Consider the following 18,492-nt stretch of genomic DNA (forward strand, 5'->3'; position numbering starts at 1 on the left):
GCCCAACTTCTAGGAACAAGGCCACCACAAGTCTTCGCCCTCTCTTCAGCAGCTCCTCCCACGCTCTTTCTGTTCCAGTACTGACACGCCCACTTCTAGACGTTTGCCCATCAGATGTCTTTGCTGCCTCCTCAGCTGCCCCTCCCACACCCAGTCTGTTCGCCCACCCCGGTCGCACGCTGTACCCCGGAAGTTGTAGAGGAGAGATGGAACGCAGAGTGTTAGCGGCTGGGAGTATGACCAGGGGCCTCCTAGGGCTGGCTGTGGGGGCTGGGCTGTGTTACTGTGCCTACAGAGCCCTGGCCAGTAAGGAGAAGAAGAAGAATCAGCATGTGACAGGAGGAAGGTTACTGGAGAAAGTGTCCAACATGACTGTAGTGCAGAGAGTTCAGTCAGGAGGTACAGGTACTGTGTTCATGGTGAACTACAAAACACATCCCTCATTTCTGCTGGGCTCCCTGCAGAGCATGTGATGGTGTGTGTGTATATATATATATATGTATATATATATATGTGTGTGTGTGTGAGGGGAGGGATTATGTGTGCTGGTACTTGCATCATGCTGGACTATTCATCTGAATGCTTTTGAACTCCTGAGACTACATTCCCAGCAGACTCATTTATCCACAGGAGAAATGATGTGGAAGTAGTAGCACCAGCAGTCATGTGTTATCCTGTGTATAAGGTGCGCCCTCCGGTGGTGGGTGTAGTGTAGGGGCAGTGCTGTGCATCATTTAGCCCCTGTGTGCCCAGGGCCAGAGAGCCTATAGGCAGAGAATTCTGAAGAGCTGGTAAGACCATCTCCCTCCCCCTCCCCCCTATTTTATTTTATTTTTTTAAATAACTGCAAAGAAAAGGCAACATTTCAGTAAAAAAAACACATGTGCAATAAACTACCCACGTTTTTGTTAAAATATAAAAGACGTGGTCGCACAGAGTAAATAGATACCCAACACATCAACCCTTTAAATTTATGTGCGCCTGTGAAATGGCGTCATCCTCCAGTACTCGTTTCTATAGGTGATGCCTCCCATGCCTATTGTCATCAGTTTAGTGTTCTGGAGGAGGTCTTGTGCTGGAATTATTGATTTTATTCTAGAGTGCGTGGCGATTTGTAACATGTATTATAAACAACGTTTTTATGCGTAGCTCCCCCTGCTATCAGGTCCATACGATGTACAGACCTGGCAGCGAAAAGGTTGTTAAAGGCAAACCTCATACAGACAGGTGCCCCTTCGGGAAGGGCGACTGTAGGGACATATCTTTAGTGCCTAGTAGGAAATCCGACCATGTATGTGCCCAGTCTTGATGCTCTTGGATGGACGCTGTAAAACGTGGTTCTGGATGTAAGCCAAGGACACAATACCTCCCTGAACACCTACCACCCTACATGCGTGATCCACTTGGTACATCATCCAGCCCCAGCCTATTTCAGGCTGTCATTGGCTTTGATAGGCAGCAGGCAATAGGGCTGGACCCTGTACCTCTACCTCCCACTTGCATGAAAATTTCAGAATTTGCCACCCATGGACTAAACACCGTGCGTGAGTGTGTGTGTGTGTGTGTGACCTAGGAGTAGAACTGAAGACAACCTTTTTTTTTTTTTTTTTTTTTTTTTTTTCTTCATTTTTGGCTAGGGTAAAAGAGGGTTATAACTCACCAACTTTTTTTTTTTTTTTGGAATCTGTGTCCCATTGGGGAGATTATATTTCACATTCCAGAGGTACAGGGGTTTGACACAATCATGGAAACGCCACATGATTTGCAAATATCCCTCTGGTGACTGGCAAAGACCCCCCCGCTGATTAAATAGGGGTCCTGGGAATTTCTGGGTGGTCAGGTGACCTTGAATGACCTATCCCAGAGGACCCCCCACAAAAACATTCCCAATCAGTGGACTTTGTTTGACGTATCGCAACCCCCTCCAGTGAAATCATTCAGTGGGTGGCTTGAAACTCCTACTGCCACAGACCCATAAGGGAAAGGGGGGCCTAAAAGGCTGTGCCACCCCCCCCCCCCCCCCCCCACTTTCCTCACATTCTTTTGCTTGGGTGTGATGAGACACCCAGCTAACAAATGGGAAGCCTCACTTTTGTCATTCGCTGCGTGTGCTGCTAGTAATACAAAGTCATGTATGACCAATAGTAATAATCAGAAGAGGGTGGTGCAACATCCATAATTCGTGGATATCTATCAATGGAAGACTGTACCATAGTCTGAATCAAGCTTTACACTGTTCCGAACTGCCGGCTGTGTTTACATATGACAAACACCATCCCACGCTTAGGACTTTCTTGTGCCAACAGTAATGCAATGGTGGCGGCACAGTCGTGGTTTTGGACATCCATATGTTAGTATTCTGCAGGCCCCATCATCCCCTTGACAGGTAGTCACTGGCAGTGACTATGTACAAAGTTGGGCTGATCATGTGCACCCCGTGGTGCAGACATTGTTTCCTGAAGATGGCATCATTTACTAGGACCATAATGCTCCCACTCACACAGCTGGTGCTGTCAAACCGTGGTTTGATGAGCATGCAGACGAAGTCTCACACCTTCCCTCTGGGCGCTGCATTCTAAGCTCAATTTCTCAGAACCAAGGTTTGAGCTTGTTTTCCACCTCTGGAATCGATGTAACGGGAATGATTTTTACATGAAGAGTTGAGTCAGATTCAATTATCCACCATCCAAGACTTATATTTGTCAATTCTCAGGAGAATTCAGGCAGTCTTGGATGCCAAATGCAGTCCAACACCACATTGGGTAACGATTTTGTTCTTACCTGGTGTGTCCATATTTTTGTCCATCCCCTGTATATGAGGAAGTGAGAGGAAATCCCTGGTTGTCACCAGAACATTGGAAGATTTCCTCTATTTGTGTCTTGGTGACCACTCCAATTTGGGGTTTTCTTTTACTTTTGATGACAATGGTTACTAAGACAAATATAAAAAGGGTGAATCTCCCTTACAATGACGCAGCAATAAAAACCTGACTGGTGTGTTTTGTTTTTTTCCTTACTAGCAAATGACTGACATTTTGTACAGAACAGGTGCAAATTGAGATGCCTGAGACTTATCTGGCACATGCGCAGTATGGTAATGAGCTCTTGCCGTTTAGATACAAGATTTCCCTGAAGGCAGTGGTGACATTGCTCTCCCAGGGAGGCATCTCTGGCTGGAGCAATGTCACCACTGCCTTCAGAGAAACCAGGAAATGGAAAACAAAATGGTTAACTAAACCAAAAAGCTGACACTTTCATATCCTCATCTGGAGATTCTTGCTGATGTGAGTTTTAGGGAAAAGTCTTCTTATTAAAACAGTGATTTCCTATGATCATGTGCACCATCTAGTGGCCATAATGTGGTATTTTTTTTTCTCTGATTAAAGTAATTTAGGAAAAAATACTGTATTAAGGCCACTAGATGGAGTGGATGATTATGGGAAATCAGTGCATTAAGCAAAACATGGTCAGAATTCATCATGTGTGTCACAGTTGTCCATTAATGTTTTTTTTTGTTTTTTTTAACAGCCCAGATAGAAAACATCCCTACATCAGCAAGCAACTTGGAACCACACCATCTGAAAGCACTCCTTGAAATGCTTGACAGCAACACTAATGATTCTTCAGTTCAAGAGCAGGCCTTAGTTACACTCTGTAACAGTGCAGCTTTTTCAACTAATAATGTAAGTCAAAGAGGCTCTCCAGTCTGTAAAAGTCATGTGACTTTTTGACCAGAACATTGGGTCCCTTTTCAGATGGGAGCCTTCTGCTTTGATCAGCATTGGATTTGTCTGCTGATCCCCCTGCTTATCAGGGCAGATGACGGGACCGTGTCTGTCTGTGTCTGCTCTGCATAAACTGAGCAGAGTTCACTCTGCCCTATGGACAGCTGCCCTGCGATCCGCCTACATGGAGAAGAACCGATCCCCCTTCCTGTTTTTGGCAGAACTGATCAGAGGTAGATGGGTGTAAACAGACACAAGTCCATTTACACCCGCCAGTCCATAGGGGTGAATGGACCGTCCGATCAGGTCCGCAGACCTGATTGGAACAGTTGGGTGAAAAGGCCTCAAATCATGGCCATATGTAGAAATTGTTGAACAACACTCCTATTAGTACACAATTACTTTTGGTATTAAACACATTTCAAGTGACTGGGAAATTTGGAATTCTTGTTCTATTTTCTTTAGATTTATTTAAAGGATTTGGCAAGATTTAAAAAAAGTTAGAAGACAAATCCATATTTTCAGCCATGAAATGAATATTTTACATTGTCTTATTACCTAGACAAAGCATGGGTCTATTATGTGCTAACTATGAAATCTATAGTTATAGGACATGTTTTTGTTCACACCATCCTGAATATACAGAAGACTATCAATCCACTGCCCATAACCATCATGTAGAATTCAATTTTATCTTTTGCTTACTATCTCTACCAGCCCCGCCGGCTGTCAAAATGTCTGAACACGAGCAGCAGCTGTACGGACAAAATTTTCCATTAGGCTCCTTTGAATAATTGACATTTGTTGAATGGATCGGGGATGGCAGGTTCACCCACAGAGCGAATTTTAGCCGGTTCCTTGTGCTGGTCATTTGCACAGTGTATAGAGGGTTTTGGTTGTCTTTAGCCTTGCTGCATTTTTCCATAAACTGAGTATATCTGTACTATTGGGCTTTAGTTAGCCTTAGAGCATGGAGCTCTATACAGTCCTGTGTTTTGGGGAAAAACACATGTACTATTGGGCTTTAGTTAGCCTTAGAGCATGGAGCTCTATACAGACCTGTGTTTTGGGGAAAAGCTTATTGTTTGGCATTGGGCTAATGAAAAGCACCAGGAAAAAATGGTACTAAAAGTGAATGAAACTTTCAATGAGTCATGCTTTAGATCAGGAGGTCTCCAAATTTTGTAAACAAAGGGCCAGTTTACTGTTCCTCAGACTTTAAGAGGGGCACACTGTGGCCATTGGGAGAAGAAAAGGTCCCAATGTCAGTGGGGAAAAAACAATGCCACATTGTTGGTGTCAATGGGAGGAATAGTGCCCCATCATTGGTGTCGGTGGGAGGAATTGGTGCCCCATGGGCTGCAGTTTGGAGACCCCTGGTTTAGATTGTTGCCATATCTTTTTGAATGTTCATCTGGCTGACTGCTTTTGACCATATGTTTCCAGCAGAAAACAATGTAGACTACACTATACGTTCATATCACGCTCCCTTTAAAGTTTTCTTACTCTGTATCCTTAATTTAATAAAGTTCTGAATAAAATCAATGTATTAAAATGTTTTTTTACTGTTCTTATCCCCCCCCCCTTTTTATTGATTTTATCTAGGATATAATTCGAAACTTCAATGGCATTGAGATAATTGGCAGATTCCTTTTGCATCCAAGTCCAAAAATAAAGACAAAAGCATTGAATGCACTCAACAATTTAAGTATGAACTTGCAAAATCAGGAACAGATAAAGGTGAGATACTTTACTCAGGATTACCCTTCCGTATTTATATTTGTTGGCGATACAAACATTCATTTTCATCTAAAATGTCATGATTGCTGTAACTTGTATAGCTGATTTTGGTAATCCAAATATTAGAAATATAACCGTTGTGGATTTTTCCAGCTGGGCATCCCTCACTTGTGTAATGGTCTTCTCCATGAGGCTCTGTCAGACAGTTCATACTTCTACTCCGTCCTCTGTGACTTTCCCTGCTGCTTCATTGCTCCCCATACCGATCATCAGCCCCAGCTCAGAATTCTGCTTATCTTCTACTAGTGGTCCACCCAAATGAAAATTTTGGTGCCAAAGCCGAACATTCAGGATGCACTTGGCCAAAACTGAAATTGACGGTTGTTAAAAAGATATTTGTGTATTTTAACAAATAATTGTATTCAACTTTTTAATTAATATCATGAATATGAATTTGTCGGTCATTATCGTCACCTTTTTGAAGTGGCGTTAAAAATATTGCTTGCTGCATATTTGGCAAACCGCACAAAGACGCACCTCCCCGTTTGAAATGCATTGAAAATGCAGCAAGAGAAAATGCAGCTGTGGTGCATTTTTGATTCATATGACCTATGAAAAATACCATAAGCAAGGTGAAATGACAAAATCACTGGTGTCTTCTGCAGCCATTATAAGCACTTTTTTTGCTTTCGGCACAACGCTGAAAACCCTGTTTTCAGTGGCCAACATTTTGGTGCATCACTATCTTCTGCTACTTGTGTGTCCTGGCAGGTACACCTAAGGACCATTTATAAAAATAATATTAATATGTCCCTACACTCACAAGAACCTATAAACTGAAAAAAGCCACTTCCACCCCCTTTTAATCACCAACTCAACACCAAAACTAAATGTGTAAATAAATAATAAATAAAAAAACTGTGCTTTTTCTAAAACTATAACCATGATTTTCCTAAATCCCAATAATTATTTAAACACAGTGAAAATCTCTAAATATTAATGAACGAATATCACTAAGATTCAAGTGTTATAAAGAAAATATAGTTTATAAAATTCAGTCCCAAACTTCATATGAAAGAGAGCATAAAGTCCCATTTTCAAACCCAGAATTTTAACATTCTTCATGCGTTCACTGCGGAGGGACATGAAAACACAAAACTGAGACCATTCTCTCAGACGCAATGCGTTAGTAAGGTGAGTCTGTGATGTCACCATGCTGGCCAGAGTGGAGCTCTCGGGAGATTCGAGCTGTAGTAGGAGAGCTTAAGTAGGTGAGACTAGGTTAGTTCAGCGATCTCCCCCCGCTGAGCTGTTGTGTTCTGACAGGAGGACGCCCCCATCAGAACACTGTCTGCCATTGGCTGAGAGCACTGATTGGAAGTTGGTCGGATGCTGGTTTTCCAGCATGCTCGTCCGACAGAGGCTGGCTTCTGTCAGACAGAATGACATGCATACACGGGCCGAATGTCGGACGTGGGGTTGTGTGGTGGGTTTTTTTTTTTTTTTACCACCTGACATTCAGCCTGTGTACTATCCTATTGCTGCTGTACATTACAGAGCTGAAGTTCTTTGTTTTAAAGCGGGAGTCCGCCGGGAGTTCTGGCTTTTTTTTTTTTTTTTTATTATTAAAGCCAGCAGCTACAAATACTGCAGCTGCTGACTTTTAAAATGGTGACACTTACCCGCCCAGCGCGCCCACGATGTCGGCACCCGAAGCCGATCTCTCGATCGTCTCTCGGGTGCTGCCGCCGCCATTTTGGGTATGGGAATCAGGAAGTGGAGCCTTTCGGCTTCATTTCCCGGTTCCCTACTGCGCATGCGCGAGTCGCGCTGCGCAATAAGGATGGTCCCCGCTGTCGCTGGGATCCGTATGTTTCCCAGCAGGCAGCGGGGGACTTTCGGAAAGGGGCGTAGATTCTGCGGAAAGGGGCGTACCTGCTGTAGAATCTATGCCGGAAGTGGGTGCAGATACCTGTACTGTACAGGTACCTGCACCCCTCTCCCCCCTGTAAGGTGCCAATTGTGGCGCCGGAGGGGGGGAGGATTCCAATGAGTGGAAGGTCCACTTTAGGGTGGACCTCCTCTTTAATGTGAGTGGATTTTTACTTTTTATACTGTCAGTAAATGGTTGAATATACTATGCTATTTGTATCTTTTATACATATTACTTTTGAGCCTTAACCCTTGATGGATAGAAGGGAAGAAGATTATCGATGCTGCCGATGAGAACCAGAGTTTAAAGCCTTATTAGACCTCTCAAACCATTTGAGGTCCATGAATGAAGGTGAGAGTGCACTTATACTAATTACACACGGTGGAGTAAAGCCTAGAGAACACTGGGATATTGGTGCACTTGCTACAGTTGCGTGTTTTGATGTCACTCCTTCGTAAAACGCATGAAGAATGTGAAAACTCTAGATTTGCACATGGGACTTTTTATGGTATTTTTTTTTTTTTTATGTACAGTATTGGACTGAATTATGTACTAGTTTTTGTGTATAACCCTTGAATATTACCGATTTTATACATTAATTTTAGATATATTTTTTTTTTATACATATTTAGTTTTTTTTTTTCACTGTGTTCAAATAACAATTAGTGGGATTTAGGAATTTTTAGAGAAAAAGCCTTACGCTCCCTTTTTATTATATATATATATATATATATATATATATATATATATATATATATATATATATAATATATATTTTTTTTTTTTTTTTTTTTTTTTTTATCAACAGGTTTTATTTGGTTCAAAGTGCATACAGATCATAACTTTCATTTTTGGGTGTGATACACAACATAAAAATTATTGAATTACAGTTATACCTATGTCACAGGTCCCTGTTACTATATCAAGTGTCGTGTGTGAAATAAAAGATACCTCTTAGCACGGCCGCGTCCTTAAACTTTTTTTTATAAAAAAAAATCTATCGCTGGTTGAGAAGGAACTGAACGAGATTCTAACCATTAATGGATATGCTGAATGTACCAAGTTGATCAACTTTTCTTATGATTATTGCTAGCGGCTGCTATAGCGATTTAATCATTGTCTACTCCTTTTGGGAACGGCTCCCCGCCCCCCCATCCCCTGCCAGGAGCAGACAATTGCCCGGCAGGGGGGATTCCCTTGTCAGCACTGTCTGTATTGATGGAGGAATCATGCAAATTTCTTTCCTGCAACCCGTGGTTGCAGAAAAAGAAATTTACACCTTTTTTGAAGACTGCCTTAGTCCATAACCTAGAACAGATTTGCAGATAAGGACTTTTGTCTTTATTCTGCCTTTCCTGATTTGCATGTTTTGAATTCTGAAACCAGAGGGCCAGCTTGCCAGTTAACTAGCATTTTCAGAAGGAAATCGGAAATGGTACCACTATTTCTCAAACTCCTATTTTTAGAACTTTAACATAACAGTTACAGGATCTGACCTTTTCACACACTTGTGTTTTGGTAACATGGTAAAACATGCATGTTACTGAAATGCACATGCTGTGATGCATTGCAGTGCCATTCATTTGTAGTGGCACTCCTATGCATTTATAGAGCGCACCTGTTTTATAGTGAACCGCAGCATGTAACAATGCATAATGATTGCAATACACTTTTTTTTATTTTATTTTTTTACGATGCATGTATTAGTGCTAATGCAAAATATCCTTCTAGTTGCAGGTGACTGCTTCTATTCTAGTGGGACATGAAATAAAGCAGGAAACCTGGATTTGTTATAATATCATAATCATGCTTAGCGTGGCTAAGAAACGTTGCTTTATTTTCCACAGGATTTCCTTTATGATGTGTGTAATGATATTAAATCGTCTTCATTGAATTCTGAAGTGCAACTGGCTGGTTTAAGATTGGCAATTAATATGTCAGTCACCAATAACTACCATGACTACCTGAAAGATTACATCCCCTGCTTTTTCACTCTACTGGTGGATGGAGAGGAAGCTACCAAGGTATGTAACATTCACAGACTAATATTGGCTCACATGAGCGGGTTATTTGTAAATGTTATGTTTTCTTGTAGTTTACTTTAGTACAGTCTGTATCTTTTAGGTTTTCATAACCTTTCAAGTAAGGCCTCCCCTGAACATTGTTCTCCTTGCAGGAGAAAAGCTGCTTAAATAAATTTGCCTAAGGCAGCCCATATATGGTTTGAACCCTGTCCGGTTCAGGAGGAACTAGCTGAAATTCAAAACATCTATGGGAAGGTTGAATGTACTAGGTTGATCGATTGATCAACTTGATACAACCAGCATGCTGGGTTTTACCTGCGATTATTTCTAGCGGCTGCTATAACTGCTAGCAATAAGCACTGTCTTCTCTGGTGTGGACAGCTTTCCCTACCCTCCTGCCGGTACAAGTCAATGACTCGGCAGGAGGGATTTTTGTTTCATCAAACTGTCTGTGTTGATGGGGAAATTTGCTCCGTGTATGCCAGACCTAAGGTCACGTTTTGCACCCGTGTTCAGGCACATCAGGCGTTTGAGCATGTATGGCTAGAATATTAGTTTATGCTGGTGAAACACGTTTAGCGTCCAGGCACAGGGAGAACATGCAAACTCCAGGCAGGTAGTGTTGTGTTTGGGATTGGAACCAGCAACCCTTTTTACTGCTAGGTGAGAGTGCTAACCATTAGACCACTGTGCCGCCCATAACATAGATAATGCCACCACACGTTCCTAGTTACAATACTAGTAGCTATATAAATGGGTTGTTGTTTGTTTTTTTTTTCTGTCCTCCCCTACATATTACTATAGTGGCTTTATTTACTTTGCAGCCCTATGGCAATAAAATAAGTTTTTGGTTTTAATCTCATCCATTAAGGGACACAGGAAGTCTTTAAACTTCAGGTTATACTACACTGGCAAACGAATAATAAAAACGCTGTAGGCCAGCCCAGATTAACCACACCTGCTACCAATGTGCCACCTTCTTTTTTTTTTTTCTTGCTAGTATCTTAAGGGAATGCATGTCTTTTCTTCATCTCTGGTGTGTAAAAGATCCCCTCCGAAAGGTGCCAAATGTGACACCGGGGGAGGAAGCATATAAGCAGAAGCTCCACTTTTGGGTGGAACTCCACTTTAATATAAAATAAATCTATTACATATTGTTCATAGTGACATAGTTCTTTAAATGTCTTTCTCTTTCTGCAGGTTCATACTTTAAAGATTCTTGTGAATTTATCAGCAAACCCTTCAATGACCACAGTTCTTTTATCTAGCGAGGTAAAATGTTAATATTTCCCATGGCTATGAATAGTGGTAAACTATGGATCGTGATTCTCAGAACCAGCCAGTTAGACCTATCCAAATGCAGTAACATATTGCAGCTTACTGGTCCACTAAGTGTAGTGGCTGTTTTTTATTTATTTTTTAAATCTTGGTGCATGTTCTACAAGTACCGAAAACGACTATCTGTTGATCCTGATAGAAATTTAGTATCATGCAATGATATATCCGCTTTCCAGGCGATCATCTGTAAACTACAAATACCCTCTTCTCTATGTAATTGAGCTGAAAGGGAACATGTTTGTACCCCAAATCAAGAGGGCAGCCTAGGGTGACAATGCTTCTCAAATATAAATATATATATGGCCATGGTGAATTTGATCCCCTGTGGATTTTGTACGTTTGCCCACTGACAAATGATCAGTCTATAATTTTAATGGTAGGTTTATTTTAACAGTGAGAGACAGAATAACAACAAAAACATCCAGAAAAAACGTATTTCAAAAAAGTTTTATAAATTGATTTCCATTATTTTGATGAGTGAAATAAGGATTTGATCCCCTATCAATCTGCAAGATTTTTGGCACCCAGGTAACAAACTGCGATTAGGAGCACTCGGTTTCTAATCTCAGCTTGTTACCTGCATAAAAGACACCTGTCCACAGAAGCAATTAATCAGATTCCAGTCTCTTCACCATGGCCAAGACCAAAGAGCTGTCCAAGGATGTCCGGGACACAATTGTAGACCTACATAAGGCTGGAATGGGCTACAAGACCATTGCCAAGCAGCTTAGTGAGAGGGTGGCAACAGTTGGCGCCATTATTTGCAAATGGAAGAAACACAAATTAACAGTCAATCTCCCTCGGTCTGAAGCACCATGCAAGATCTTACCTCGTGGAGTTTCAATGATCTTGAGAATGGTGAGGAATTGGCCCAGAACTAAACGGGAGAATCTTGTCAATGAGCTCAATGCAACTGGGACCACAAAAAAAGTCACCAAGCAAACTATTGGTAACGTATTACGCCGTGAAGGACTACAATCCTACAAGGTGCCGGCAAGGTCCCCCTGTTCAAGAAAGCACATGTACAGGCATGTCTGAAGTTTTCTAATGAACATCTGAAAGATTCAGAGGTGAACTGGGTGAAAGTGTTGTGGTCAGATGAAACCAAAATCAAGCTATTTGGCTTCAACTCGCCTTGTTTGGAGGAGGAGGAATATTGCCTATGACCCCAAGAACACCATCCCCACTGTCAAACATGAAGGTGGAAAATTATGCTTTGGGGGTGTTTTCCTGCTAAGGGGACAGGACAACTTCACTGTATCAAAGGGACGATGGGTGGGGCCATGTACCGTCAAATCTTGGGTAAAAACCTCTTTCCTCCAGCCAGGGCATTGAAAATGAGTCGTGGATGGATGTTCCAGCATGACAATGACACATGGCAACAAAGGAATGGCTCAAGAAGAAGCATGTTAAGATCCTGGAGTGGCCTACCAATCTCCAGACCTTAATCCCATAGAAAATAAGAAGGAGCTGAATGTTCAAAGTCAGCCTCAAAACCTTAATGACTTTAAGAGGATCTGCAACATGGAGTGGGACAAAATCCCTCCTGAGATGTGTGCAAACCTGGTGGCACCAAGTACTAATGCCGAGTACACACGATCGGCATTCTGGCCAGAAAAAGACAGATGAGAGCTTTTCATCGGAAAATGAAACAGTGTGTATGCTCGATCGGAATTTAGCTGTCTGAATTTCCGCCAACCAAAAATTGATAACATGTTCTCAATTTTCCAGACGGAAAAACATTCTATCGGTAATTCCGATCGTGTGTATGCAATTCCGATATGCCAAAAATCACGCATGCTCAGATTCAACTACGAGACAGAAGCTACTGGCTATTGAACTTCCTTTTTCTAGTCCCGTCGTACGTCGCTGCGTTATAAACGATCGGAATTTGATGTGACCGTGGGTAGGCAAGACCGCTTGAGCTGAATTCCGATCGTGTGTACGCGGCATTTGTAATGTTTTGCAAAGGGGTCAAATACTTATTTCACTAATTTAAAATATATTTCAAAAAAAGTTATAAATTGATTTGCTTTTTTCTGGATATTTTTATTATTCTCTCTCACTGTTGACAACTGGGCACTTAACCTCCCTGGCGGTATGATTATGTCCGATTTTTGCTTCTCAAAGCGGTACAATTATTTTGCGTTTTATATTGTAGGCCTCTGTAATTCTTAGCAATAACACACATAAATCTGTCCAAACAAGAGTCTAGTAGATATCCTGGGTATGATAAAGTTTGAAACACAAAATTCATAAATTATAATGTAATAAAAATTATTATATAATAATAATAAAATTAATTTGCCCACAATTCACTATCGCTCAACTCTGTAAGTGTTCTAATTTACTATCTCTGTTTTCTAGCTGGTCTAAAACCACTTTTGACGTAAAGGGACACTTTTTGGTTGCCATGGACAATCTCCAGTTTCCAGGCAGAAAGAACAGCATGTATCATATAAAACTGCATGCAGGGCATTGGATAAAGCACTAGGGAAAAAAGGGATGTGAAATGATTTCATACAGTAATGTAATCTGTAAGATTACAGTGTATTGTATGTATTATGATTTTTTTTCACTTTTATGAATTGACCCCCCGCATCGGAGCCCGGCACAGAGAGGCATCAGGTGGAGGACAGAGCCCACCAACACAGCAGGTGGACATCGCAGGATCCTGGGGGCAAGGTAAGTATACCGCACCAGGATCCTGCAATGCAATCCCGAGTGTGGCGCAGGGTTACCGTTAATGGTGCTGAAATTTAACCCCAAGCCACACTTGGGAAAACCGCCAGGGAGGTTAAACCCCCTTCCTAACCAGACCACTTCTCAGTTTTCGGTGCTCTCATACTTTGACAATTACTCAGTCATGCAACACTGTACCCATATGACTTTTTTTTATTTTATTTTTTTTCTCTCACACAAATCAAGCTTTCTTTTGGTGGTATTTTATCACCTCTGGGTTTTTTTTTTTTTTGCGCTATAAATGAAAAAAACAGAAAATTCTATAAATAAAAAAAAAAAAAAAAATTTTTCTAATTTTTCTTCATAAATTTTGGCCAAATCTTATACTGCTACATATCTTTGGTAAAAATAATCCAAATCGGTGTATATTATTTGGCTTGTGTTAGAGTCCACAAGCTATGGTGCAAATCACTGAAAATTGATCACACCTAATGTACTAACGGCTTAGCTCATTTCTTGAGACCCTAACAAGCCAGAACAGAAATACACCCTACCCACCAAATCACCCCCTTTTTTTTTGGAAAGCAGACCTTCCAAGGCATTTAGAAAGAGGCATGGTGATTTTTTTTTTTTTTTTTTTAAGTTGTATTATTATTATTTTTTTCCACAACTCTTTGCAAAATCAAACTTTTTTATTTATTTATTTATTTTTTTTCACAAGTGTTATTTCTCATGCACAGCATATGAATACCACAAATTGCAGCCCAAAATACAGTCTACTTCTCCTGAGTATGGCGATACCCCGTGTGAGACTTTTACACACTGTGGCCACATACAGAGGCCCAACATGCAGGGAGCACCATCAGGCGTTCTAGGAGTATAAATTACACATATCATTTCTTGACTACCTCTTGCACTTTTGAAGGCCCTGGAGCACCAGGACAATTAACACCCAAAAAAATGACCCATTATTTATTTAAAGAAAACACCCCAGCATGTAATCTATGAGGCATATCAAGTCTTTTGAATGTGTGGGTTTTTTTCTTCTTCACAAAGTTGTCCATTTATACACTATTTCTAACACATAGCATGTACATACCAAAAATTACACCCCAAAATAGGTACAGGTACATACCAATAGGTACACGGAGGGCAGAGAGGAACCGGATGTAATGCCGGTTTGTTTACAAGTGCTTGCTCCGTCATTTTACGGATCGATCACGTTGTAGACGGCCGCTGTCAGCAGCCATTTAGAGTCCCAGATATTCTTGGGGTGCACGGGAGCAAGATCCTGGGAGGACATCCATGGATGCACTCCCAGAATAAGCAGACCTTGCTGTAGCCGTCTTTCGGCTATGGCCCAGTCGGCATGTGGTTAAAATAAACCTACTATTTAAAATTAGACTGATAATATCTTTGTCGGTGGGCAAATGTACAAAAACAGCAGGGGAGCAAATATCTCCCCCCACTGTACAGTCACATTTAGTTTGCTTATCAAAGTTAACCAAGATGGATGTAAAGGAAGGGCCCAGCAGAGCAATGGATTTCTTATTTACCTCATAAACATTATGTCCACCAAAGCAGTAGTATTCATTAAATTATGGCATGCATGTAAAAATGCATGAGTAGCTAGAACCTAGCATCAATGGCTGAATAATCCTTTATAATGGCCTTCTGTATTCCTCTGAACAATGGCACATAGACAGAGAAGGAGGGGCAGATCCCCGTGCCCTGATGATCTTTTACACTGCTGGAAATCAATAGACTGACTATGCCTTTTACTTTGTTTAGTGAAAGGTTGGGGACAAAGCTGTATTCGTTAACAGCAGTAGAGAAACCTAATGTCGCCAACCTAGCTATGCTATTTGGCAAAGTTGTCTAAATCTCAAGATTGACTGAACTCCATTTGCAAGAAAAACTGTTTATGTAAAATCCTTCTAACTGTATTTATCCATTTACCTAAAGTTAAACTGTAAATTACTCTAAGCCTGGCCATATAGGATTAGATTATTTTTTTTTCTAGCCTGTGGGCTATACAGCACAGATGAATGACTCCCCCACTGCACCTGTTTTTATACTGAGACTGGCTGTATGTAATTGGTTGCAGCCATCGTGTGGCCAAAAATTTTCCATCAAACTCCTTCGATTTTTCAGTGTTACAATGTCAGTCAAGAAGCGGGAGGGGCAAAGAAGGCCACCAATGTAAAAAATTTTGGTGAGTTCATCGGGAACACCACATTAACAAATTGTGTGGCCAGCTTAACTTTTGTCACCACGAAAAGGGAGTGCTTAGGACAGTGATTCTCAACCAGGGTTCCTCCAGAGGTTGTTAGGGGTTCCTTTTAGCATTGGGCAATTTCTGCCTCTCAGATAAGTTCCCACTCACACCATTGATCTTTTTAGCTGTAAGGAGGTAATTCTTCCCAATGACCATCACACTAATGTATGATACACATCATGATGAGTTGTAGATTTCAAATTTTTAGCAGGGGTTCCCCGAGACCAGGGAACTATTTAAAGGGTTCCTTTGTGTTGAGAAAGGCAGGCTGGCTTAGGACACCAAATTTTGATCCATGTATGGCCAGCGTAAGAAACATCTTTGGTCCAACATTTAGGACATCTTCCACCTTGAACACCAGGACTGTAGGAATCTGTCTGCTTTGCCTCAAGCAACCATAAAGCCCCATACACACTATCAGATTTTCTGCTGATTTTACAAAACAAAGTAGTGCAAGGGCCTGCCTGATTTCAATTTGTATGCAACGCCTAAGGTTTGATCTCGTATTATATGGTTTTGGTAAATCAGAGGGGGGGGGGGGAGGGAATCAGCAGAAAATCTGATTGTGTGTATGGGGCTTAAAGAGGGATTCCGCCCAAAAAAAAAATATATTAAAAGCCAGCAGCTATAAATACTACAGCTGCTGACTTAATAAATGGACACTCACCTGTCCCGGGTTCCAGCGATGCCGAGGCCGATCGACCGCTCGGGCCTCGGCTGCTGCCGCCGCCATTCGAGGTGAGGGAATCAGGAAGTAAAGCGAATCGGCTTTACTTCCCGGTTCCCTACTGCGCATGCGTGAGCCGCGCCGCGCAATAGGAGATCTCCGCGCTGTCACTGGGACCCGTGTGTGTCCCAGCAGACAGCGCGGCAGGGCAGGAAATGGCGTAGACTCCCGTGGGAGTCTATGCCCGGAAGTGGGTGAAAATACCTGTCTTTGACAGGTATCTCCACCCCCCTCCCCCCTGAAAGGTGTCAATTGTGACACCGGAGGGGGGGGGGGGGGGTTCCGATCAGCGGAGGTTCCACTTTAGGGTGGAATCCCGCTTTAAGCCACTTCTTTTTTTTTTTTATAGGAGCTGAGGAATACCAAACTGTAAGATGCTTAGAACGTGTGTCCATACTGGCAGGCAGTGTTTTCTCTTTGTTGTATCCATGGATGTGTAGTGTTTGAAGCAAAGGGCTAACTTTTTTTTTTTTCTTTTTTTGCAGGCACCATCATCACTGACCAATTTTTTTGGCACCAATACGAATAGGGAAATTCTTATCAGAGCTCTGACATTTGCTGCAAATCTTTCTGAGAACTTGGACAGACAACAGCATAGTAATGGACGTCATTATGAAGATTACTCTTTATATGCCTTTCTCTTCAGAGACCAGACAGTGTTCCAGAGAAATCTGGCAGCCTTATTACAGCATCCAGATAAAGACATCAAAGAACATGTGGCTAGACTTGTATGCCCTCAAAAACTGAATTAAGAGATCTTGCTTTATCCGGAGTATTTATTTTGTAAATGTGTGCATATCCTATAGCTTGGGTATGGCCTACCACGTACATGCCATTTATAAATCACATTTGGGAAGGGCACACTCATGTTTTTGTTTTAGGATGTGCTTGTTTTTTTTTTTTTTTTTTTTTTTTTTTTTTTTTTTATTTAATAACTCCTCTACTTCAATAGGCTGATCTATTCTACACCCACTGTTATCAAAGTAAATCCAGCTGAAAGCCTCTGAATATTTAAGATCCATTTGCAATGCTTTTATTGCTGACCTTTTTTTTTTTTATTTATTTATTTATTTTTTTAAATAAAGAACATTATAAATAATCTTTTCAGAGAAATGTAGCCTGAATTCAAGTTCTTGTACACCAACATGCAATTATGTAGGATTTCAAAGCAAGATACTTGCCTGTGCTTGCTTTTGGTGTCTGGGCATAGACATCTGCGGTTACAGAAGTTTGACACTTCCAGATTCCAGCTGCTGCACCAAGATGTACTTTTGTGTCTTAGTTTACCCTGTGTGCTCGATTGCTGAAGGCTACATTAGTGGCCACAAATCTGCTTTAACCACTTGCTTACTGGGCACTTAAACCCCCCTCAGTCCCAGACCAATTTTCAGCTTTCAGCGCTGATGCAGTTTGAGTGACAATTACGCGGTCATACAACACTGTACCCAAATGAAATTTTTATCATTTTTTTCCCACAAATAGAGCTTTCTTTTGGTGGTATTTAGTTACAGCTCGGAGTTTTATTTTTTGCTAAACAAACAAAAAAAGATGCAAAAAAAAAAAAAATCATGTTTTAATAGTTTGTTATAAAATTTTGCAAACGGGTCATTTTTCTCCTTCATTGAAGTGCGCTGATTAGGCGGCACTGATAGGCTGCATTGGTGGGCACTGATGGGCTGCATTGGTGGGCACTGATGGGCTGCATTGGTGGGCACTGATGGGCTGCATTGGTGGGCACTGATGGGCTGCATTGGTGGGCACTGATAGGCATAGTTAAGGCGGCACCGATGGGCACAGATAAGGCGGCACTGATGGGCACAGATAAGATGGCACGGATAAGTGGCACGGATGGGTGGCACGGATGGGCACTGATAGGTACCACAGATAGATGGGACTGATGGGCACTGATAGGTGGCACTGATAGGTGGCTCTGATAGGTGGGACTGCTGGGCACTGATGGGCGGCACTGCTGGGCACTGATGGGCGGCACTGGGGTGCAGCACCTTTGAGGCAGATTTTGGGTGGCACTGTGGGTGGCACTGCTG

The 18,492-nt window shown here is 41.7% G+C and overlaps 1 protein-coding gene across 2 annotated transcripts; it reads left to right on the plus strand.

Annotated features, from left to right (window-relative positions):
• Positions 1 to 98: 98 nt before the first annotated feature.
• On the plus strand, positions 99 to 17,507 carry ARMC10 (armadillo repeat containing 10). 2 transcript variants are annotated; one of them, XM_077471777.1, is made up of 6 exons: positions 99 to 405; positions 3,529 to 3,683; positions 5,331 to 5,465; positions 9,246 to 9,422; positions 10,623 to 10,694; positions 16,933 to 17,507. In XM_077471777.1, exons 1-6 carry the CDS (start codon positions 207 to 209, stop codon positions 17,197 to 17,199), a joined length of 1,005 nt encoding a protein of 334 aa, XP_077327903.1. In that variant the 5' UTR covers positions 99 to 206; the 3' UTR covers positions 17,200 to 17,507. The 2 variants fall into 2 exon arrangements, with proteins under 2 accessions (XP_077327903.1, XP_077327904.1); XM_077471778.1 differs by having other exon boundaries at positions 99 to 399.
• The last annotated feature ends 985 nt before the right edge of the window (positions 17,508 to 18,492 follow it).

Source organism: Lithobates pipiens, unplaced genomic scaffold (assembly GCF_037356315.1).
Source record: "Lithobates pipiens isolate NorthernLeopardFrog02 unplaced genomic scaffold, aLitPip1_a1.2 Scaffold_8, whole genome shotgun sequence".
In the NCBI taxonomy this organism is placed as follows: Eukaryota; Metazoa; Chordata; class Amphibia; order Anura; family Ranidae; genus Lithobates; species Lithobates pipiens.

Bases quoted from the DNA above. Each gene is read 5' to 3' on its own strand.
- ARMC10 (XM_077471777.1), top strand. From the start codon at position 207: ATGGAACGCAGAGTGTTAGCGGCTGGGAGTATGACCAGGGGCCTCCTA. The intron at 9,423-10,622 runs GTATGTAACATT...CTCTTTCTGCAG, and splicing joins ATGGAGAGGAAGCTACCAAG to GTTCATACTTTAAAGATTCT. The intron at 10,695-16,932 runs GTAAAATGTTAA...CTTTTTTTGCAG, and splicing joins CAGTTCTTTTATCTAGCGAG to GCACCATCATCACTGACCAA.